Source organism: Bufo gargarizans, chromosome 4 (genome assembly GCF_014858855.1).
Source record: "Bufo gargarizans isolate SCDJY-AF-19 chromosome 4, ASM1485885v1, whole genome shotgun sequence".
In the NCBI taxonomy this organism is placed as follows: domain Eukaryota; kingdom Metazoa; phylum Chordata; class Amphibia; order Anura; family Bufonidae; genus Bufo; species Bufo gargarizans.
Window position 1 is genome coordinate 195,665,656 of NC_058083.1, and position 24,579 is coordinate 195,690,234.

At 43.8% G+C, this 24,579-nt stretch overlaps 1 protein-coding gene across 1 annotated transcript; it reads right to left on the reverse strand.

The window, feature by feature from the left end:
- Positions 1 to 857: 857 nt before the first annotated feature.
- On the reverse strand, positions 858 to 24,579 carry LOC122935313 (intestinal-type alkaline phosphatase-like). Its single transcript, XM_044291079.1, has 10 exons — positions 24,549 to 24,579; positions 20,598 to 20,713; positions 19,223 to 19,397; positions 10,049 to 10,221; positions 9,839 to 9,973; positions 5,989 to 6,058; positions 4,889 to 5,023; positions 3,489 to 3,680; positions 1,312 to 1,428; positions 858 to 1,069 (listed from the first exon to the last, which is right to left on the reverse strand). Exons 1-10 carry the CDS (start codon positions 24,562 to 24,564, stop codon positions 858 to 860), a joined length of 1,341 nt encoding a protein of 446 aa, XP_044147014.1. The 5' UTR covers positions 24,565 to 24,579.

A 24,579-nucleotide genomic window follows, 5' to 3' on the forward strand; every position in this document is an offset into this window, starting at 1 on the left:
TGCGTCTGGAGGAAAGAAGGTTTTTACACAAACAGAAGAGGATTCTTTACGGTAAGAGCAGTGAGACTATGGAACTCTCTGCCTGAGGAGGTGGTGATGGTGAGTACAATAAAGGAATTCAAGAGGGGCCTGGGATGTATTTCTGGAGTGTAATAATATTACAGGATATAGCTACTAGAGAGGGATCGTTGATCCAGGGAGTTATTCTGATTACCTGAATGGAGTCGGGAAGGAATTATTTCCCCCTTAAGTGGGGAAAATTGGCTTCTACCTCACAGTTTTTTTTTGCCTTCCTCTGGATCAACTTGCAGGATGACAGGCCGAACTGGATGGACAAATGTATTTTTTCGGCCTTATGTACTATGGTACTAAGTTACTATATATATATATATATATATATATATACATTATTATTCTTTAAGACATGTCTAGAAATGCTCCACCTGTCATCAATTTACCTCATTTAGAGGTAACTGATATACTATTTAAGCAGTTTTTTTTCTCACGTACATGTCATAATTAAGGTGGTATAACCAAAACGCGTTGACTGTATACTGCCATCCATATTATTGGAGTCCATTTTTAATGTTGGAACAATAAAGGTTTCAAGATTGTTCACTATGTCACAAATGCCTCATTTATCAGATAACTATAAGGGAGGCAGAAACCAGTCAACTTATAGAATGTCAAGATGACTGAATTTCATAAAGACACTGACTATATAGTTTATAATGCAGCCATTTTTTTATATTGATGATCACAAAATTACAAACAGGTAATATGTATCTGCAATGTTCCAAGATCACTAATTTCATACCCCTTTCCCATTATTACAGTAGTGGCACAAGCCGCAGAAACTATTCAGGGGTTAATTGTGCCCTTAATGTTTCACAATCTGTATAGGGTTCCAGGCAGGCTGCGAAGGCCATAACATGGGCAATGTAACTCTGTTCATGGATGCCATGAAAAAGATGGGCAAATGGGCCTTTAGCCATGATCGCTACATCCTCTCCTCCATGTGTCTCTGACACTAGCGGCACAGCAGCCTGCTGTCTGTAATTATTGGCTTCTGTTGAAAGAAAATAAGAACCAGTTTAGTTATAATGAATGTCATAGCTCCCAAAAGATCAAAGGTCGAAAATTGTGGATAGGGAAAGAGATAAAAAAAAAAAAGGATATTCATACTCATTATACTATAGAATACAAAAAAAAGTTCAAATGGATAGAATATATCAAAATATTTCTCCTTGAATGTCTATGCTTGTTTTATTTTATCCATGGACTGATGATAATTAACATGCTGTTTAATACCTGTATCAGTATTGGTGATGTCCTCCCGTACACCGCTAGAGAGCTTAAATCCAAGTCCATTCCCATACAAAAGGCTAGTGAAAGGTTTAATATCACTGGCTTTATTTGGTGCCAAACCTACAAAGATTACAAACAACATATTATTCTCATTGGCAATGCGATACCTAGAAGCAATCTGCTTCAATCTGTGCAATTATCACAAATGAATTTCAGCTTGTGCAAACTGCTGTCTACTGTCAACAGATCCAGCTGGTGAACATGGACAGAAAACAGATCTGCCTCCATTTTGTATAACAAACTATTCAGAGACGTTATTATAAAGGTTGTCTCACATTTATCATGTAGATAAAGTTAATACAAGGCAATTACTAATGTATTGTGATTCTCAGGAGGTGGGAGAAGTGAAGCGATACGAGCGCTGTACTCAACCCTCCTCTCGTCTTCTCCAGGCCACGCTGCACTGTCCTGACGCCGTACAGCATCAGGAGGTAGGCGCGCACTATGACCTTATGCTGCAGGCAGTCAGGGGATAGTGCTGCTCAGACGCAGAAAAGACCAGGAGCTGAGAATGCAGGGGAGACCTCCACACCTGGAGAGGAGCAGCAGAGCAGGAGAGGAAAGCTTATTTATTTAGTTTAAGGTCTGATCTGAGGTCTGATACTTGGGAGGTCTCACATGGAGCTCTAAAGGCGGTCTGATCTGAGGTCTGATTTCGGGAAGTCTAACATGTAGGTCTAATGAGGGTCTGATCTCAGGTCTGAAACTGGGGTCTGATATAAGTTCTGATATGGGGTCTGACATAGAGGTCTAAAGGGTTTCTGATCTGAGGTCTGATGGGGGGTCTGATCTGAGGTTTGACATGAGGGTCTGATCTGAGGATCTGATATGGAGGGTCTGAGGTTCTGATATTGGGGTCTTATTTGAGGATCTGATATGGGGGTCTGATATAAGGTGTGATATGTCGGTCTAATCTGAGGTCTGGTATGGGTGTCTGATCTGAAAGGTAAGGGGGTATTTTTTGTACTAGTGCACATTATAGGGGTATTTTTTGTGCTGGCACACATTAGGAGGTATTTTTCTAGTGGCACACATTATAAGGAGAAGTATTAGTACTAGGGGCTATGGGGAACATGATTACTAGTATGGGCACAATGTGACATTATTACTATTGGGGGCACTGTTAACACTATGCACTCAGGGAGATAATTATTTCTATTGGTGGGACTTTGGAGAGCACTATTACTGTGGTGGGTATCCTGGGACAGTTTAGCACAATTATTTTAGGGGAACATTAGGGTACATTCATTAACACTGACATTTTAGACGCCGGTCTTAATAAAGGCCGTGTGCTGGCATTGGATCAGCCAAAGTTATGAAGAGGTGCAGGCTTCTGCATGACTTCAACGCATCCAGCGCCAGTTATAAATGTAAGACAGCTTCCTAGCTGTCTTACATTTAGACCATTTTCTACACCTAAACCAGGCTTAAAAAATGATGAAAGGTCACGCCACTCCCACAATTTTAGAACTGGCGTGAGCGGGGCAAAGTCACAGACCGTTGTGCAGCCATCTGAACCTGAAATGCACCTAATTCAGGCTTATTTCAAAATAGTAAATGGCCCCCATTATGTTTACACTATTTGCTGGGCACAGTTATTTTTTTAGAGCACTGTGTGCCAATAGTTATTGCTATTGCCAATAGGGTGCTGGTATTTTCAGGGGGACTGTTTCTGCAGTATACAGCAGACACAGTATTGGGGGTGGCAGGATGGGATGGGTCTGGTCTGTAAGGAGAAGATGAGGAAAGAGAATGTCTACATGAGAGGAGACATCACTAGATGTATAGAGGTATGTGGCCCTGCACTCCCCTGTATGTTTTGTAGCACTGTATGTAATGTTTTCCAAGTATGTTTTTAACAGTAGGGCTGGAGGGAAGGAGTTAAGTTGAGAATTTTCAGTTTCAATTTTTGCCTCAGGCAGCAGAAAGGCTAGGTGCAACCCTGCCCTTGCCACAAAGACCGAGGGAAGGGGCGCCCCAAGCTGAACTCTTGCACCAGGGCCCATGAGCCTTTAGCTATGCCCGTGGAGACAACCCCTTTAAATAACTCTTTATTTAAGATTAGATTAGGGAATTAAATCAAAATAAATGTAATAAATATCTTTCATTAAATGCATTACCCAAGATACTGTTGCCACGGTCTGTGTAGCCGCCAAACGTGAAGACGTGAGAGTGGTCAGCAGTCACAACAGTCAGTGTGTCAGAATCGGATGTCAATTGTCCACCCATACGGATGGCTTTGTCAAACTCAACAGCTTCTGTCAGTGAATTCTTAGCATTCCCATCATGATGTCCATGGTCAATTCTACCTCGTAAATTCAATTCAAAACTGCAATTAGTATCAACAGATAGAAATCAGAGACACTTCCCTGCATCTTAATCCCACAATGCTGTAAACATAACCTTTCAGTAAATATTTGTATCCCACATACAGCAACATTTTTTCTTATAACTCTGTTTTGTCATTCCTCCATTATTCATACTAGAAGTAGATTAATAAATTACAATTATAGAAATATAATGATAAATAACAGTCTGCAGCACAGTCTACCTGGGTGCTATTGTTGGGGTGAGGGTGGGGTCCCTGGCACAGTCTGATACTATCCATTCAGTGTGGTCAGTATCAGCCTGTATGCAAGTGGAATGGGAATACAAGTAGTTGCTAAAACAGACATGAAAAGAGAGGGGACAGATCCTTTTTAATTGTACTTCAATATGCCCAGACTTATTAACCTTACGAAGTATTATATAATAATGGCCAGTATTCTCATATACTATCTATAATTTTAATGTTAGAAGAGCTGACATGCTCTCTTTAACAGAAAAGTGGTATTTCTTTTCCTTGGGGACCATTCAGATGAGCAGTTTTCCCTTCTGGGTGATGTTTGTGTGTAGAACGAATAGCACATGGACTGAACACCAACCCATTACAGTCAATTGGGCAATTCACACATGTGATTTGGGCAATGCAGAGAAAATCACATCATGCATCATTTCTATCTGATTTTCCAACACCATTCGCGCAAGTGAATCGGTGAAGGAGAAACATATCACATGGACACCATCTCTGTGCTGTAAATTTTGAAAAAATTTAAAATTCGGAGTAAAGGTCAAAGTAGTCGTCATGTATGATACAGTACGTCCTTTAACTCATGTTCTGTTTATCCGCATATCCTAAAAGTCATAGACTTCAGCTCTTTAAAAGATTTTAATCCTTGATATATTTTACACATTTTTTTATACTGTGTTATTAGTTATTACATTTTTAAACTATTATTCTCTGGTGTCAAAATCTGACCTAAAGGGTTTCATGGGCCAGATCCCATAAATACTTTGGGAGTACAATTCCAATTTTACTTGCTCATTAGTTTTTGTGTATTTTTAAGCAGTAGTCATAGTAGTTATGGCACAAGATTGGTTAGTGGTTATTTGCTAGATGTTTTACTGTATATCAATAAGAGTTACATTTATATCTTAGTTATACTGAGTTAGTTATTCGTGACATGCACTGTATACTCATCTTCTACAAACAGAAAGAAGCCATTGGGATTTTTGCTCAGGATCTTGATGGCCTTCTCTGTCATCTCGGCAAGGGAAGGGTCCGCAGAAGGATCACGACTCAGTTCATACTTCATGTCTTTGGGCTCAAAAAGACCTAAAAATATAAAGGTGTTAAGATCTGTTATTTTCTACAAACCCAATCTACTTTATCTATGAGTCGAGACCCAACAGAGGGGAAAAACAAGAAGCATGGCACAGTAATGTCACCAGCAAGGCCTACATGGTGCAGTTGTAATATTGTAGATGTGATATCTGATTTTTATTTTCACGGATACCACTGGACTTTGTTCCATCGAGCAACAGCCATACTGCACTTTATCTGAGGTATCACCCTATTTTTAATGACTTATGTTACACAGAAATTTTTGACTTAAGACAGGTGGTTATACATAGGTTCAAGCCATATAATGAAAGAAATCCTAGAAATGTCCAGAAACCACAATAAAGACATGGAAATATACAAATACTATAAAAAAATATAATGAATATACACTAGATAAATATAAGCAGAGAATAAATAGTAAATTTGTGAAAAAAACATAAATAATTTACAAAGAAACCCCAAAATAAACTGATTCGTGTCAGTAATCTAAATGAATAAAATTATTAAATATAGGGAATCCTATCAAAAATACATGTCAGCGGCTTGGTAAAAGTTAACCAACTTTTCAACCCCCCAAAAAATGTGTTTAAAATGGTTGAAAATTTTGACTATAGCTATAAAATTTGCTATGGTTGATGCACTCAGCATTAGCTGCCCAGCAGCTCTTATAGTTTCCCAATAACTGGAGAAACACAGGTTGGAGAACACTGGTCTGTGAGATAAACAGAATCAGGCAAAGGTGTACAATCAGCGTGTCCATAGCTCTCACAGTCTTTAATAGAGATGGACAATGTATACTCAGCCAACTCTCAACTGGACATACATGCACCTCCTGGGATTCACAGCGGTCAACGCCCCAAGGATCAGGCGTTTATGACATTTTATAGGACATACAATATATTGCTTCTTTAATCTTCTATTTCCCCAGTAGAGAACAAATATAGTGGATACTATACCCATAAGATAATCAGTTGAATTTTCATTCACTGCATCAAAGTCTTTTTTATTCCACACATACTTGGATCCCTGTCAGAAAAAAAATAATGATGCCTAGTATGAAGAATAAACTGTCTCAGTCCAGTTAATATCTCACATTTGTATGTTAACTGGTTTCATTAAGAGTAAAATGTGGTTCCAGGAAGACACACAATGTGGCAGATTCACTAAGTAAGTAAGAATTGCTAATACTAAGTAAAACTTGAGGTCCCATACACATGAGAGTATTATCAGCCAAACCAGCTGAGAACGCTGTCTTCAGCCGACAATCTAATGTGTATGGGAAGCTCTTAACTTATCCCCAACAGATGAAGTGGCAGAGAGAAGGATCAAGTGAAGTGACTATTCACCAGCATCTTTAGTTCACCCTGGAGATAAGCCATCAGTCACTCACAAATTATTGCCAAAACTGTTTCCGATTTTTATTGGCTATATTTTTGTCCAGTGTTGGTGGTTATTGATTTCTGAATTATGAGTACAAGGGAATAGCTATAGTCAATACAGTGTTAGCAATTATAATGGCAATCTGAATCTAGACCATCGTGGGAACATATAATCAAAGACATCATTCCAGTATTGTAACAGACAGTGGGTGTGTGCCTACTAACCAGATTGAATACAATCCAAAGTAAGGGCAGGGTGAGTATGTGCAAAATCCAAAGAGCAGATCAGAGGTCATTACAGACGGCAAGGAGCAAAATGAGCCGGCCAAGTTTGGGACAGGACAGACATGTCTCATGTCCTGGGTACGGTACTTGGGTAGTCAGACACAAGAGCTCACCATGGACATGGGTAGTCAGGCACAAGAGCATACCTTTGCTGGTTACTGGACAATAGAACAACCTACATTTCCGGCACCATCTCACTAAGGAAGGCACCTTAAGTACCCAGGAAAAGCCAGCCATTAGCTAGGAACACAAGTGCATGCGCTGGCCCTCTAAGAAGCCAAGAGAGAGTGAGCATGCAGGAGGCAAGCCAGAAGGCCTAGCAGCACATGCAGGCCTCAGTCTGCAGAAGTCACAGTCTGCACCAGCGGCAGGGAGTGTCGCTGGCTAGAAGAAGAGGAGAGAGAGTGCAGCAGCAGACAGGGACAGGCAGGGTAATAGATGTGCACTTCAGGAGAGAGCAGGAGCATGGTGGGCACAAACCGCCAGGATAACAGCTACAGTCAGGTCCATAAATATTGGGACATGGACACAATTCTAACATTTTTGGCTGTATACACCACCACAATGGATTTGAAATGAAACAAACAAGATGTGCTTTTACTGCAGCCTGTCAGCTTTAATTTGAGGGTATTTACATCCAAATCAGGTGAACGGTGAAGGAATTACAACAGTTTGCATATGTGCCTCCCACTTGTTAAGGGATCAAAAGTAATGGGACAGAATAATAATCATAAATCAAACTTTCACTTTTTATTATTTGGGTGTAAATCCTTTACAGTCAATTACAGCCTGGAAAGTCTGGAATGCATAGACATCACCAGATTCTGGGTTTCATCCCTGGTGATGCTCTGCCAGGCCTCTACTGCAACTGTCTACAGTTTCTGCTTGTTCTTGGGGCATTTTCCCTTCAGTTTATTCTTCAGCAAGTGAAACGTATGCTTAATCGGATTCAGGTCAGGTGATTGACTTGGCCATTGTATAACATTCCACTTCTTTCCCTTAAAAAACTCTTTGATTGCTTTTGCAGTATGCTTTGGGTCATTGTCCATCTGCACTGTGAAGCGCCATCCAATGAGTTCTGAAGCATTTGGCTGAATATGAGCAGATAATATTGCCCGAAACACTTCAGAATTCATCCTGCTGCTTTTGTCAGCAGTCACATCATCAATAAATACAAGAGAACCAGTTCCATTGGCAGCCATACATGCCCACGCCATGACACTACCACCACCATGCTTCATTGATGAGGTGGTATGCTTAGGATCATGAGCAGTTCCTTTCCTTCTCATACTCTTCTCTTCCCATCACTCTGGTACAAGTTGATCTTGGTCTCATCTGTCCATAGGATGTTGTTCCAGAACTGTGAAGGCTTTTTTAGATGTCGTTTGGCAAACTCTAATCTGGCCTTCCTGTTTTTGAGGCTCACCAATGGTTTACATCTTGTAGTGAACCCTCTGTATTCACTCTGGTGAAGTCTTCTCTTGATTGTTGACTTTGACATACATACACCTACCTCCTGGAGAATGTTCTTGATCTGGCCAACTGTTGTGAAGGGTGTTTTCTTCACCAGGGAAAGAATTCTTTGGCCATCCACCACAGTTGTTTTCCATCGTCTTCCGGGTCTTTTGGTGTTGCTGAATGTTCCAAACAGTTGTTTTGGCCAGGCCTAATGTTTTTGATATCTCTCTGATGGGTTTGTTTTATTTTTTCAGCCTAATGATGGCTTGCTTCATTGATAGTGACAGCTCTTTGGATCTCATCTTGAGAGTTGACAGCAACAGATTCCAAATGAAAATAGCACACTTGAAATTAACTCTGGACCTTTTATCTGCTCATTGTAGTTGGGATAATGAGGGAATAACACACACCTGGCCATGGAACAGCTGAGAAGCCAATTGTCCCATTACTTTTGGTCCTGTAACAAGTGAGAGGCACATATGCAAACTGTTGTAATTCCTACACCGTTCACCTGATTTGTATGTAAATACCCTCAAATTAAAGCTGACAGTCTGCAGTTAAAGCACATCTTGTTAGTTTAATTTCAAATCCATTGTGGTGGTGTATAGAGCCAAAAATGTTAGAATTGTGTTGTTGTCCCAATATTTATGGACCTGACTGTATGTGTACATGGGTTGAAAATGCTATAGATTTTCCATGTAGGTTTTGCGGACAGAAAATCCCCTGAGTATTACAGTAGCAGCAAAGTGGACGAGATTGTACCAAATCCATGAAGAAACTGAATGGAAATACATATGGTGTAGATTTTAAAGGGGTATTCCCATCACATACAATTGGGGCATATCGCTAGGATATGCCCCCATTGTCTGATAGGAGAATGGAGCGGGAAGAGCTGTGGCTGGAGGACCCTGGGTTTCCCGGGGTCCATCCACCATCAAACGCTGCTCCACCATCAAACGCTGCTCCCATACAAATGAATTGGAGCACACGCTAGGCACATGCACAATGCGCAGTGCGCCCTCCATTCATTTCCCCGCTCCGTTCTCGTTGTAGGTGCGGGTCCCTAGCGATATGCCCTCATTGTATGTGATGGTAAAACCCCTTTAGGTCCGCAGCATGTCAGTTTACATTACAGGTTTTCATTGCAGTTTTCACCCTTTGGAATGTGTACGATGAAATCGGTGGCAAAAAAGCAACAATATCATATTAACTCTGCATATTTTGAAACTGAGTTGTGACGTTTTTCTGCTCAATTTATGTTCCATGTAGAGGTACCCCTAATTCGTCAGAATAGCCCTGCGATGACATGATAACAACTTAGAGAGCTAAGTGTGTAATATGCTTACAGTACTGTATATCTAGGGAGATGCTTTACCATATATATGATCATGTGAAGTCATATGTTTTTAGAGGGTTCCGCTATCACATTCTCGATGGCATCCAGCTACACTTCTGCCTAACCAAATTTGTATTTAGAGGTTAACCTGCCTACACAGATTTCAAAACTGCTGTGAATCTATGAGGTGACCTGCTAGAGATCATATGCTGTGGTAACATGGACACATTGCATTTTATGCTACATAAGAGCAGCAAGTCTGTAATGTATGAAGGTTCCCATAACGGACAGGATTCCTAAATTTATAAGTGATCTATATAGACTGCCAGCACCAGGAGTCAAGGTTACCTGTCTCTTGTTTAACCACAGATTAATTAAGTTGAGACCATCTCTTCTAACAGCCTGGTTTGATGTGCTGGTTGGGTATTCTGGATCAGGTGTCCCCTTTGGACTCATGTAGACTCGGCCTCCTCCCAGAATTACCTTTAAAATATACAATACATCAGGATGTTGCCAAGTTAAGTATTCTAATAATACATATTTTGTAGTTATCATTACATCAATGTCTGTGTTGTGCACCAGCTGGTATGCGATGTCCTTGCAGCCATTGTTAATCATGGTTGTGGTCATCTCACTGTCAGAGTACCAATTCCGACTGGCACTATGTGCATAAGCAGCCGCTGGAGAGGCATGTTGGACGCGGGTTGTTGTCACAATACCTACAGATTTACCTGTCAAATAATGTAAAATGGATTAGTTACATCAGCAGTAGAGACATATCAAAAGTTTTCATCTGTGGGGGTCCAAGTGCTGAGACCCCCACCGATCACTTGAACGAGGGGAGAGAAGCACTTGCGCAGACAGTTCTCTCTCCTGACTGCAAGAGATGGACCCAATAGAAAGTCTGTGGATCAGTCAAACTTCCGCCTCCTGCAGAAGGAGAAAGAGCTATTCCCATTCTAGCAATCAGTGGAGGTCTCAGCACTCAGACCCCCACCATTCAAGATTTTATTAAAAATAAATATGTAACAACAAATATCAACTAAAATAAAATGGAGGAGAGAAGATAAGGTAAGTGAAAGATGGGGGCGAAGAGAAAGAGAGAGGAAATGGAAAGAAAGGTGAGAGGGAAAGGAAAGTAGAGAATTAAAGATGCGGTGCTTGAAGGGAATGGGAAAGAAGGGCAGAGGTAGGATAAAAGCTCTAAAAATCTAAATATAGTAGATAGCATTTAAAGTGAACTTTTCTGCAAATGTTCATATAGTATTAGGCCTCATGCACACGACTGTTCCGTTTTTTGCGGTCCGCAAATTGCAGATCCGCAAAACACGGAAGTTGCCTGTGTGCTTTCCACAATTAGCGGAACGGGACAGGCGGCCCATTGTAGAAATGCCTATTCTTGTCCGCGAAACTTTTTTAATTTTTTTTGCGGGGCTACGGAACAGAGCAACGGATGCAGACAGCACACGGAGTGTTGTTCGCATCTTTTGCAACCCCATTGAATTGAACGGGGCCGCACCCGAGCCGCAAAACATGCGGCTCAGATGCGAACCAAAACAACTGTCGTGTGCATGAGGCCTTACTGTAAGATTCGAAAGTGCTCAGTACACTATACGGATGAGTCATAGTCATAATGATAACGCGTTAACTAGATGTGATAACTCACCAAATGTGTGTTTTAACATCTGTAAGTACATTACTGGGTGGAACAAAAAAGTTGCATAAGTGACACCCCTTTTTCTGACATCCCTTCTAGTATTGCCATGTACCTGTAACAGCGGCTGCTGTGCGCCGCTGTTCCCCTGCTTACCACCGCGGTCCCGTGCACCGTGCTCAGTGGTGATCTGTGGCCAGAGCTTCCCATTCACTGCTGCAGCTCTGGGCCCTGTTCGTGTAGGTGCTGTGGTTCTCAGCCCTGGCCACAGCCTGCTTGCTGCTGTTTTTTGCAGCACTTCCTTAAGGGCCGGTGCGCGTCACTTCCTGGGTTTTATGGGTTAGGTCATGCGACCTTGCTGACCAATCCTAGCCCTTATGCGCATATATAAGTGGCTTAGTCCCCTTCCCAGATGCCTCAGTGTCCTTATGTTTTGCTAAAGATCCCGATACTCACGTGTGTTCCTGACTTGTACTTTGTTCCTGGATTCTGCTAACTGTCAAGGTTCCTGCCTGCTTGCCTTAACTCTCCTGTTGCCACCCCGAATTGCCTGACCTGTAACTGTGCCACCTGCCCTGACCTTTTGCCTGTCTGACTACGCCTCTGCCTCATCCTTCGGTCCTGCACTGTTGCTCCTGGTAACGACTCTGCCTGCCTGACTACGCTTGTACTTCTGGTACCTTTCTCAGGTACTTCCTGGACCAGCTGCCTTGTGTGCCTATCCTACTCAAGGTAGCGATTTGGTGTTCCGCTCAGGAAAGTCTATCCCTACCATCAGGGGTACTGTGAAGAATAGAGGGGTTCACTTAGACAACGTCTTAGGGGAGGTAGGACACGTGGCACAGTGGGTTCACACCTGTTGGTTTGTGAATGGACCTACTTCCCTATGTCAAATAAAATACAAATTCTAAATTATAAATCCTATGATGAGCGCTGCAGGTTTCTGTTGAAGTGGGTTCAGTTTACACCAAATAAAATTCTGAGCCAAAGAAAACCACGCTGCTCTCAATAAGCAGGAATAGGCCAAACCAATCCAAGTTTCATGAAAAGTTGTAAGATTTTTCTCTAGAGTAGTAATCACTGCTCTGCACAATGTAGACTCCAATCAAATCTCCGTTTCAAATTTCCCTGTATTAAGCAGAGAAAGGAGCAGCGAATATGAAGTACATCAACCACTATTAAGCATCCAGCATTTATTAAATTGATAAAATCACAAATGTATCAAAGATTAAAAGCTGGTTTCTCATCATGTGCATGACCCGGGCTTCACCTCAGCTTCATCAGGGGCATATGACAGTAAAACAGCTTTTAATCTTTGCTACATGCTTGTGATTTTATCAATTTTGTAAGTATAATAAATGCTGGATGCTTAATGGGGGTTGTGGTACTTCCCTATTCTTCTCCTTTCATGGAAAAATAACTCATGTATAACTTGATAGCAGGAACACATCCCAAAAAAGTTGGGACAGTGCCATGTCTACCATTGTGTAGCATGCCCTCTTCTTTTAACAGTCTGTAAATTTCTGTGGAGACAAGATGCTGGAGCTTTGGTTGATGAATGTTGTCCCGTTATTGTCTGATGTAGGATTCTAGCTACTCAACAGTCCTGTGTCTTCTTTATCGGATTTTTCTTAATGAAAGGTTTGGTCTGCAGGCAGGTCAGTCCAGTACCTGGACTCTTCATTTGCGACTCAGTTTTCCATTTTGCCTCAGTCCATTTTAAATGAGCTTTGATCCAGAGAAGACAGAAGCGTTTCTGGATCATGTTGACATTTCTCTTCTTCTTTAGCTTGCATTTGTGAATTGCTTGGCGTTCAGAGAATGATTTCTGGAATTGCATCCTGAACCCATGCAGTGATTTATAGTACAGAATCATGCCTGTTTTTAATATAGTGCTGCCAGAGGGCCCATAGATCACCAGTATCCAATATTGACTGCTGGCCTTGTCACTTGTGCACATGGATGTCACAGCGCATTGTGGTAAATACACTCCACACTGAACACAGAAGGGAAAATATATTAGGCCTGGAACCTAGGGAAAGGGAAATGGTCACACCTAGTGAGTCCCTACACCGAGCCCTGACTGCTATCAGTATGAACAGACCCCGATGGTAGGAATGTTCATATGCAGGAACCTAAACACTATCTCACCTTAACAGGGCCCTGCAGATAGTGTCAGGACACGAATGGCCTATTCCTTCCCAGATGAAGGAATAGGATACCCCCTCAGGCCTAATATCAGAAGGTGGGGAAAAACAACAAACAACATAGAAGATAAACTTAACTTCCAAAAGTATGCGGATGAGCAGGAACTCAGAGAGAACGAACGCCAGGACTTCAACAAACAAGGAGCTATCAACCGCAGAGCATGATGGGTAGGGCAAGACTAAATAGAGGAGAAGGAATGACCACTTAAGCTACACCTGAGACAAGAGGTGTGGTCATCCCCAGCAACAACACAGAAAAGTGAAACCTAAGAGGCTGTCAATCACGTGCAGACAGTCTCCTTGATCTTCTAGTCCCTGTCACAGGCGGGACCTTGACAGTATTCTCCCTTCTACGGGTGGCCTCCGGTCTTTATACAGATGGGCCCTGTGAAAAGCTTTCACAAGACGATTAGTATTAACGTCGGCTGCTGGAACCCACATCCTCTCCTCTGGTCCATAACCCTTCCAGTAAATGAGATACGGAGTATTCGGGAGTCCACTATCCTGGCTATTTGAAATTCTAGATTACCGTCCACCATGACAGGGAGTGGAAGGGAAGGAGGACATATTTCTTTAACGACTTATGGAACACATTATGAATCTTCAAAGCCGGAGGGAGTTCAAGACGAAAGGCAACCCGTACTTGAAAATGTGCCAAATTGCGGGTGGAACCCATATGCCCCCAAAAACGACGACTTATCAGTGAACTCCTGTCTACGGTTATTTATGGCAAATTCGGCTAAAAACAAAAATGAAGACCACTCCTCTTGGTTCTCCGAGACAAAACATCTCAAATAAGTCTCGAGATTCTGGTTAGTGCGTTCAGTCTGTCCGTTCGACTGAGGATGAAAGGCCGAAGAGAAGGACAATTGTACCCCCAGATGAGTACAAAATGCCTTTCAGAATTTGGAAACAAACTTAGTCCCCCTATCAGACACCACATCAGAAGGAATACCATGTAATTTCACAATGTTTTCAACAAACGCTTGTGCAAGAGTTTTAACATTAGGTAGACCTGGCAATGCTATAAAGTGCGCCATATTATTAAAGTGATCAACAACCACCAAAATCACAGTTTTTCCTGAAGAATTAGGCAAATCTGTGATAAAATCCACGGACAAATGAGTCCAAGGTATGGACGGGATGGGCAACAGAAGTAAAGATCGGAAGGCCGAGTATGTGTCACCTTAGCACAAGCACAAGTAGCAGACACATAGTCCTCAACACTCTTACGCAACCCGGGCCACCAGAATCTACGAGAGATGAGATCAACAGTGGATCTGCTCCCAGGGTGTCCTGTGAGAACCATACAGTGATGTTCCTCAAACACCTTGTGACGCAATTCAGAAGGAACAAACAACTTCCTGGAGGACAAGAATCTGGTGCATCTCCCTGGGCCTCCAACACCTCTGCGTCAAGGTCAGGATATAGGGGGGATATAACTACCCCTTCGGACAATATCGGACCAGGATCTGCCGAATCACCCCCCCCAGGTAAGCTTCGTGACAAAGCATCAGCCTTGACATTCTTAACTCCAGGGCGATAGGTGACGATGAAATTAAATCTGGTGAAAAACAACCTGGCCTGCCTTGGGTTCAGTGGTTTAGCCGACTCCAGGTAAGCCAGATTTTTGTGGTCAGTAAACACAGTACTAGGATGAATTGCTCCTTCCAACCAATGACACCACTCCTCAAAAGCTAACTTAATGGCTAGCAACTCTCTATTACCCACGTCATAATTCCTCTCTGCAGCCAAGAATTTCTGAGAGAAGAAAGCACATGGGCGCCATTTACTAGGTAAAAGACCCTGCTACAAAACTGCTCCTAACCATACCTTGGATGCGTCAACTTCCACAATGAATGGATGTGACACATCAGGTTGCACCAGTATAGGAGCAGAAGCAAAACATTCCTTCACCATTGAAAAGGCTTGTAATGCCGCATCAGACCAGACTGAGACATCAGAACCTTTCTTAGTCATGTCCGTCAAAGGTTTCACCACAGTCGAGTAGTTCAAAATAAATTTACGGTAGTAGTTGGTGAATCCCAAAAACCGAATAAACGCTTTCAGATTTTCGGGTCGATCCCAGTCCAACACAGCATGGACCTTCTCTGGAACCATATGAAAACCTGAAGATGAAAAGTAGGTAACCCAGGAATTGCACTTCCTGAACTGCAAATACACACTACTCCATCTTAGCATACAATGTATTCTCTCTTAGGATCTGCAAAACCTGTCTCACATGAGCCTGATGAGCAGTGGCGTACCGCCCATAGAGGCAGACCACGCCACTGCTATGGGGCCTGCGGCACTGGGAGGCCCGTAGCGCAGCGAAGGCCCCGCCCACACTATTTGGCCCCGCCCACTCATGACCTGCAGTCGGCTATGCGGCTGCTTTTCTCCAGCCCCAATTCATCTTCCGCTATCGCCGCCAAGCCGCCCCCCCCCCCCCCCCCTTTTGACCTGATCCTGACCTGACCTCCTCCTGACCTGATCCTGACAGTCTGCTGACGCGGAATCAGGATCAAACCAGCCTGCATGTAGCGCTCGAGCCGCTGGCCAATCAGCACAAGGCAACTCTGTTGAGGCAGCTGCTGATTGGCCAGTGGTGCAAGGGGGCGGGAGAATCTGCTCGAACTTCGCCGTCGCCAGAGTGCCTGAGCTGAGGAGACAAAGAGGAAGATTCTGAAGCACCGGGTGTGTCCCTGGCTGGCCTGAAGTAAGTCACTCAGAACAAGTACCGTTTGTTCGTCCTGCATGTCACTGCCGGCTGCACTCCCTGCAGCAGTGCCTGGCCCGGCCGACTATGACTATGACTATATTATATATTATGCTGCCTGAGGCCCGTGTTAGTTTACAAATCTCTGGGGGGCAGGGTGATATCTGTTACTTCTTTACAATGTGCCCCCTTGCCTGTCACTGCAGGGAGCTCGGCCCATATGCTGCATGTAGTACGCCATTACCCATGTGGAGAGTTCATGTATTAACTGTGCTCTTCAGATGAAACCCTAGGCTCTAGTATTATATGACCAGATACCCGCAGACCAAGAAATCCTTATATGATGTCCCGCCTTTCCTCCTACTCTTTCCTGTATGAGCCCCCCCCCCTGAATCCTCTATGAGCCCCCCTAATGCCCCCATTACCCCAAAATGTCCAGGTTTGGGGAAGAGTAGGAGGAAAGCACACTGTCCTCTATGAGCCTCCCCCCCCCCCCCGAGTCCTCTATGAGCCCCTCAACCCCTAATGCCCCCCAAAATGCCAGGGGGGGAGGAGTAGAAGGAAAGCACACTGTCCTGAGCATTTTGGGGGGCATTAAGGGTTTGGGGGGCTCATAGAGGACAGTCTGCTTTCCTCCTACTCTGTCCTGTATAAGCCTCCCCCCTGAATCCTCTATGAGCCCCCCTTATGCCTCCATTACCCCAAAATGCCCAGGGGGAAGAGAAGTAGAAGGAACGCACACTGTCCTGAGCATTTTGGGGGGCATTAAGGGTTTAGGGGGTTCATAGTGGACAGTGTGCTCTCCTACTCCTTCCCCCCGGGCATTTTGGGGGGCATTAGGGACTCTTTAATGGGGGTGTGGCATGGGAGGAGCCAGGACGGGCCAGGGGTGGATAGTGGGTGGTGTTAGGGGGCCCAATTCAGATGCTTGCTATGGGGCCCAGTGATTTCTATGTACGCCCCTGCTGATGAGTCTTCATATCTGGAGAATAAATGAGTATGTCAACCAGATACACAACCACAAACCTCCCCACCAGATGATGAAAGGTATCATTAACAAAATGCTGAAAAACTGCGGGAGCATTAGTTAATCCAAACGGCATGACCAGACTATCAAATTGACCCTCTGGGGTATTAAACGCCGTCTTCCACTCATCCCTCTCCTTGATCCTGACCAGATTATATGCCCCCCCTAAGGTACAACTTGGAGAACACTTTGGCACCAACAATTTTATTAAACAAGTCAGGAATCAAAGGAAGGGGGTACGGATCACGGACTGTAATACGATTGAGCTCACGGAAGTCCAGGTATGGCCTAAGGATTCCATATTTCTTCTTTACAAAGAAAAACCCTGCTGCCAATCGAGATTTTGAAGGTCTCAGAGTGGTTTAGAGTGGTTATATAACCTAGATTTGGGCAACTCCGCTCCGGGAATAAGATTGATAGAAAAATCGGGGTAACCCCTGGCAAACTACTCACAGAAAATACATCAGAAAAATCTGAAATGAAAGAGGGAGTAGCGTTAGTGGTCAAGACAGAAAGAGATGTCTTAAGACAGTTGTCCATGCAATAATCTCTCCAATCGAGAATCTGTCTTGCTTGCCAGTCAATGGTAGGATTATATTTGCTCAACCATGGTAAACCCAGAACCAATGTATCAGGCAGACCCTCCAGCACAAAACATGAAACTGATTCCTGATGAAAATCACAGACTCTTAAACGGATGTCCTGCACCATCTGTGACAAACATTTCTGAGTAAGTGGTGTGGAGTCTATTGCGAACGCCAAAATATTTTTCTCTAATGCACTTGTCAACCACGTATCCATAGCCCATAGCCCATCTCCTAAATTCAGAGCGCTCTCTCTGCCGTAAACCACGTAACTTGGTCTCGGCCAGGGAGATCCGATTCGGGTCATCATACATAAGACCTAGAGCTCTGAAAATGTATCTACCGACCGGAGGGACTGTGATCCGGTCGGCAGAGAAAAAGTCCATGACTGAGTGTCCCCTTTAGGCAATAAAATAATAATACCAACTCTTTGACTCTCATTACCAGATGAGAGCGGGCGTAACTTAATGGTACAATTTACACGACTCTCTGAACCGAATGAAGTTGTCATTCTCCGCCCCCCCCCCCTTGAAAACCTCTCCGGAAGTGCAACCTTAGGTTCAGGAGAGGCCTGGTAAGTGCTACTGACACCAGCAGCCTGTGATCCCTGGATCTTTGTGCGGAGGTCAGCTACCTCCAAAGACAGACCTTGCAATTGTCCAGCCAGGGCAGCGATAGGATCCATAGCCTCACTGACACAGACAAAAATGACAGTTTACGGCGGTTGATAATGTCACAGCGCAGTGTGGTAAATACACTCCACACTGAACACAGAAGTGAAGGGAAAAGGTATTAGGCCTGGAACCTAGTGAAAGGGAAATGGTCACACCTAGTGAGTCCCTACACCGAGCCCTGACTTTTATCTGTATGAACAGACCCTGATGGCAGGAATGTTCATACACAGGAACCTAAACACTATCTCACCTTAACAGTGCCCTGCAGATAGAGTCAGGACAACGGATGGCCTATTCCTTCCCAAATAAAGGAATAGGAGACCCCCTCAGGCCTAATATCAGAAGGTGGGGAAAAACAACAAACAACACAGAAGATAAACTTAACTTCCAAAAGTATGCGGGCGAGCAGTAACTCAGAGAGAACCAACACCAGGATTTCTACAAACAAGGAGCTATCAACCACATAGCATGATGGGTGAGGCAAGACAGAACAGAGGAGAAGGGATGACCACTTAAAGACAAGAGGTGTGGTCTTCCCCAGCAACAACACAGAAAAGTGAAACCCTAGAGGCTGTCAATCACAAGCAGCCAGTCTCCTCGATCTTCTAGTCCCTGTCACTGGCGGGACTGTGACAATGGATTCCTCCAGATCCTCTGAATCTTTTGATGGTATTATGTACTGTAGATGGTGAGATATTCAAAGTCTTCGCTGTCATTCTGTTTTTATTTACATTTTACATGGCATCTGAACTTTTCTGGAATTGGGGTTTTATTGTAAACAGATGAGATGTGTTAGTACTAAACCTACAGAGAAAAAGTGGAGGCTAAGAATTGTATGGTTAGTCATGAATGGAAATAATATCTCACCTGCTAATTTAGCTCTGTGAAGTATGGATTCCACTTCATTGCCATTGGCACTTGTACAAACTTCATATGTTGCAGCTGCGCTCACACCCAGGGTCCCAGAATTGGCTTTTACACCACACAAATAGGCTGTACCTGTACCCGCACTGTCAGGGACCTGTGCATCTACATTGTATACCTAGAAGGAACATAAAGAATAATATTGCAGCAGTCATATATAAGTGATTAAAATAAACATGAAAGGGAATTCACAGGGGTTAGGAGCAGATATATTTGAGATTTGGGTAACTGCTAAAAGAAGTATCTGATTCTTGGTGACTAAGAAATGATAAATAGCTGCTAAATTCATTGTATCACTTAACCCCTTAGTGACCATCAATATGCCTTATTACAACAATCACTAAGGGGCTTAGGCTAATCGCTACAAGGGTCTCCTGTGCAGAGGAGAGTGGGTGCTTGGCTCTGACATGAGATCCACATTTCTGCTTTAACAGGCCCAGACCGGTAGAAGCACCAGTCTGGGCCATTTAACTCCTTACATGCTGCTGGCAATTGGACCCGCGGCATGTATGCAGATACAAAGGAAGTAGACTCCTGCTGTCTCCCATCTACCTCTGCTTGAATAGTGCAATGTATTTAGAAGCAATCAAAAGATTGTCTATTATAATCCCTTTGTGGGAATATTAAATAGTTTTAAAAAAGTTAAAAAGCTTTGATAAAAAAAAATCCAAGTAAAAATAAATACACTACTTTTCACATTGGAAAAATGCTTTTCAATGTAAAAAATAGCAAATAAAATGGCTTCTTTTTGTTACTTATTCACCATACAAAAAAAAATATTAAAAAGCAATCAAAAAGTGTTATATACCCCAAAATGATACCAATGAAAACGACAAGGTGTCCTGCAAAACTTAAGCCCTCACACAGCTCTGTAGAAATAAAAATACTAATGTAATAGGTCTTGGGATGCGGCGATGCACGCCCGTGTGAAAGGGGCCTTAAGAGTTCATTTTCCTCCAGCTTTCTCCAGGACTATTCGCCAGCTGCTGAGCTTCCTTTTTGGTTCAGTATTTGTTAGGTTACTGTGGATAACCCATTATTCTGATCCTGCCTTCTGGATTAACCCTTGTTTGAGTGATGGTACCTGACTTCTTGACTGTTTATAGGACTGACTTCTGTTTTGCCCTTTTACTTCTCTGGTACTGAGTTGACCACTCTACTGGCAGGAATCTGCAGATGTAAGCAGGGGCTTAACAGCAGAAAAGATTCTGGTGCCATGTAAATCAATAATACACAGAATTATAATTTTTTTTGTTGTGTGGTTTTGCTAGTAAAATTATGAATATTGTAGTGTATTTCTCATGATGACCATCCTCACCTTTGAGAGAGCTATATGTGGAAACTTTTCCATCTCTAGTACATTCTCTTCTCCAGGCTGTCCTGCTAGTTGTCCTTGGTATATACGGGCTGCAGTAATTGTGGTCACACCCATCCCTGGAATTAGACACAATATATAGAGATGCACTATGTTATTTATTTCATGCACTTATATAGCACTACTATAGCCCTCAGTGCCTTACAGATATTAGCATCACACTGTCCCCTTACAATCTAAGTTCCCTATCAGTATGTCTATGGAGTGTGGGAAGAAACCTACACAAACACGGGGAGAACATACAAACTCCATGCAGATGTTGTCCTTGGTAAGATATGAACCTAGGACCCCAGCGCTAACCACTGAGCCACCGTACTGTTGTAATATGCCACACGCAGGAGAGGAGCGGACCCAGGACACAAACAACTTGGCAAGCTAAGTAAACTCTGTTATACTCACAGGATTGTCTTTTACTTGCTACAGCCGGTAATTTAGGCTGAAACAGGCACATACTGTTTGTTTTCTCCTGTTTGTAGTCCTGGTATTGGTTGGTCCCCCGATGAACTGGCGTATAGCCAGTGAAACGCGTAGGAACATTTCTTGCTATACATTGGTCTGTCTGCCAGGGGCGTCGCTAGGTTAAAACATTCGGGGCCTGGGCCCCGGATGTTTTGTCCCATGCCCCGAATGTCCTGCCTGCCTGCTAGATACAACTGTATTACCGTACACAGAACGGCAATACAATTGAATCTTACACTGGGAAGAGGTGAAGGACCTTTGGTGACATCACAGGTCATGTGATCAGCAAAACAGGCTGTGATAGGATGACCTGGATGATGTCACCATCATGTGACCAGTGCAGGATTGGACCGGAGTGAAGAGGAGAAGGAGCCTAATGGTGATGTCTGTACAGGAGAGGTAAGTGAAGGGAGAGGCAGAGCAATGCTGGGAGTTGTAGTTATTTAACTGGGATGTATGTTAGGGCTGAAGGGAGGGATGTTATTGACGTGGAACTGTGTGCTTGAGGTGGCTGGGGGAGGGAGTGATGTTATTTACATGGGACTGTATATGGAAAGTGGATGGTGGGGGGGAATGATGTTTATGTACATGGGACTTAATGTTTAGGCCCGTGTTTCCCAACCAGTGTGCCTCCAGCTGTCGCAAAACTACAACTCCCAGCATGCCTGGACAGCCTTTGGCTGTGCGGGCATGCTGGGAGTTGTAGTTTTGCAACAGCTGGAGGCACACTGGTTGGGAAACACTGGTTTAGGCTACGTTCACACTTGCGTTTGGTGATCCGCTTGTGAGATCCGTTTCAGGTCTCTCACAAGCAGCCCCAAATGCATCAGTTTAACCCCAATGCTTTCTGAATGGATGCGGATCCATTTAGAATGCACTCGTTCGGCTCCGTACGGCCCCCCGTTCCATTTTGGAGGCGAACCCCAAAATGCTGCAAGCAGCGTTTTTGTGTCCGCATGGCCTTGCGGAGCCAAACTGATCCGTCCTGACTTACAATGTAAGTCAATAGGGACGGATCTCTTTGCATTGACACAAAATGGTGCAATTGTAAACGGATCCGTCCCCCATTGACTTTTAATGTAAGTCAGGACGGATCCGTATTGGGACTTAGAAATTCAAATCTAATACAAACGGATCGGTCCTGAACGGATGCATTAGTTTGTATTATATCGGTGCGGATCCATCCTGTACAAGTACAGGACAGATCTGCACGAACGCAAGTGTGAAAGTAGCCTTAGGGGGTGATGTTTACATGGGATTGTGCGTTGGAGGCGGCTGGGGAAGAGGTGATGTTATTTACATGGGACGGTATGGTGGAGGGGGATTATAACTGCAGGGGGCACTGCAGATCCAGGGGACATTATAGGCGGTCTTATTACTACTGGGGGCTCTATAGGAGGGTCTTATAGATCCGCCTTATTTCTACTAATCGCACTATGGGGGTCTTATTACTACTGAGGGGTCTGTAGCGAGCTTTATCACCACTGGGGGAACAATAGGGGGCCTTATTTCTACTGGGGACTCTGTGAGGGTATTATTAATATGGGAGGGCTCTTCTAATAATGGGGGCATTGTTGAGGAGCATTATCACGGTTGGGGCAGTGTTACTAACGAGGGCTTTCTAGAAGGGAATTACTATTGGTAGGACTATGAGGAGCACTATTACTATGGGGGGAAGTATTGTTTCTTTAGGATAGTATTTGGGGGTATTGGGGGGGGGGTTGAGGTTTTGGCATAGCAAGCAGCAGGATAACACTGTGGGGACTCCAGTTGGGGGATAATGATAGAATGTGAGGAAGCTAAGATGTCTGTGTGTCACACTCTGCAGAGACGAGGCGGCTGAGAGAAGTTGTCCAGACCAAGTGGAGAAGATGATGACAGAGAGGAGACGTCACCTGGAGGCCCTGGATGTGACAGGTAAGTGCCGCTGTATAGCAAGTACAGCATAGTGCGGGGGGGGGGGGACATATTTATTGGGGCTTGTGCCCCGGATCTTTTGAGACCCTAGCAACGCCCCTGCTGTCTGCCCTAGTATGTGACTGGTCTATGTTGTTTCCGACGAAGCTGGGCAGTCATACTGCTTGGGAGGGCTCACCCTGCTGATTAAAACTTTACCTTTCTTTTGTCTGTATGCTAAACAGATTCAGAGATATCTGCATATGTATTATTATGCAAATGAGAAGTTGGACCACCACGAGGCAGGGCTGAATCCTTTCAGCATTGCTTTGTAACACCCCCTGTGCTCTGCATACTGCCACCCCCCTTGATTGACAGGACTAGACATGCTCAGAGCAGATGGCAGCGTAGATGGCAAAGCTATAATTAGATAGAATGGAACTTACCATTCCACCCCCCCCCCCCTCCCTTTGGGCAGAAGTGGACGAATCCTGCTTCCTGACGTAAGGGTGGGGCGTAAGTTTCTAGTTAGTTAGAGTTGGCGTAGAATTCTAGACAGGAGAGGAGGGGCACGCTAAGCCAGACAGAGCACCCTAAGCTCTGCTAGCCATGAAGAAAGATATCTGGAAGCCATAGGGGCCAGAGGAATAGTTCTTGGGCCACCATAAGAGAAATCAGCAAGAGGAAGAGTTCTTCGGCTGAGTGTCAGGAGGGGAAAAACAGTCGACGGCACCCCATCCAAGGATACCCGAACAGTTGTAAAGTACAGTAACCAGACTTAAGCAGAATTTAGAGCAGCTTAAAGAAGTAAAGAAGAGTTTTAAGCAAGCCTTTGAGTACAGCAGAGAGAGAGAAAGCAAGCAGAGTTTTTGAGAAAGCCTGCTAGTTTATGCTAAAGCCTGCTGGAACCAAGACAAAGCCTGCAAATCGTTTGGATGAAAGTTTATTCGAGTAAAGCTGCTGTTCAACTACATACATGGTCTGGACCTAATCTTTCTTTCAAATCAATAAAGTATTCCCCCTTTGTATTGCTTCAGAGCCAAAGCCTGGGTTCCAGCAGTATCCAGGTAGGAGCACCGTGACACACATAAAGAGACATTTAGGCCGCATTACACCACTCGGCATTCCTACTACACCTGGGATGCGCGAGAGGGTCGGCGCACATTGCAATTGTAAGCTTTGTTTCTTTTGCAGCAATAAAAGGGAGACAGAAGCGTCCAAGCACTAAATAGCAGTGAAAACTGTCATCTTCTGTAATCCTGCACAGAAGTTGGTTATAATTACATTTTATAATGAAATTTTAACCGTTTCAGCCAACTACATTAAAGAAAGTTTATATAAACAAGATTTCTAAATTCAAATCCAAATTGTATTGTACAATTCTGCCAGCAGGGCCATCTAGTTATAATGAGGGGCAACCAATGCACTTCTTAAAATTCTTTTTTGAACAGTATTTCACAGGAGAACCTTATATATCCTATAGAAATTCCCACCACTAAAAACACCTGTTTGGCCATCCCGAGCCTGGTGATAGCTTACCATCTCCTAGAAACATAATGAGATTCTTGGC

Bases quoted from the DNA above. Each gene is read 5' to 3' on its own strand.
- LOC122935313 (XM_044291079.1), bottom strand. The intron at 10,222-19,222 runs GTGAGATATTAT...ATTATTTGACAG, and splicing joins TCACAGAGCTAAATTAGCAG to GTAAATCTGTAGGTATTGTG. The intron at 9,974-10,048 runs GTAATGATAACT...TATATTTTAAAG, and splicing joins TGCACAACACAGACATTGAT to GTAATTCTGGGAGGAGGCCG.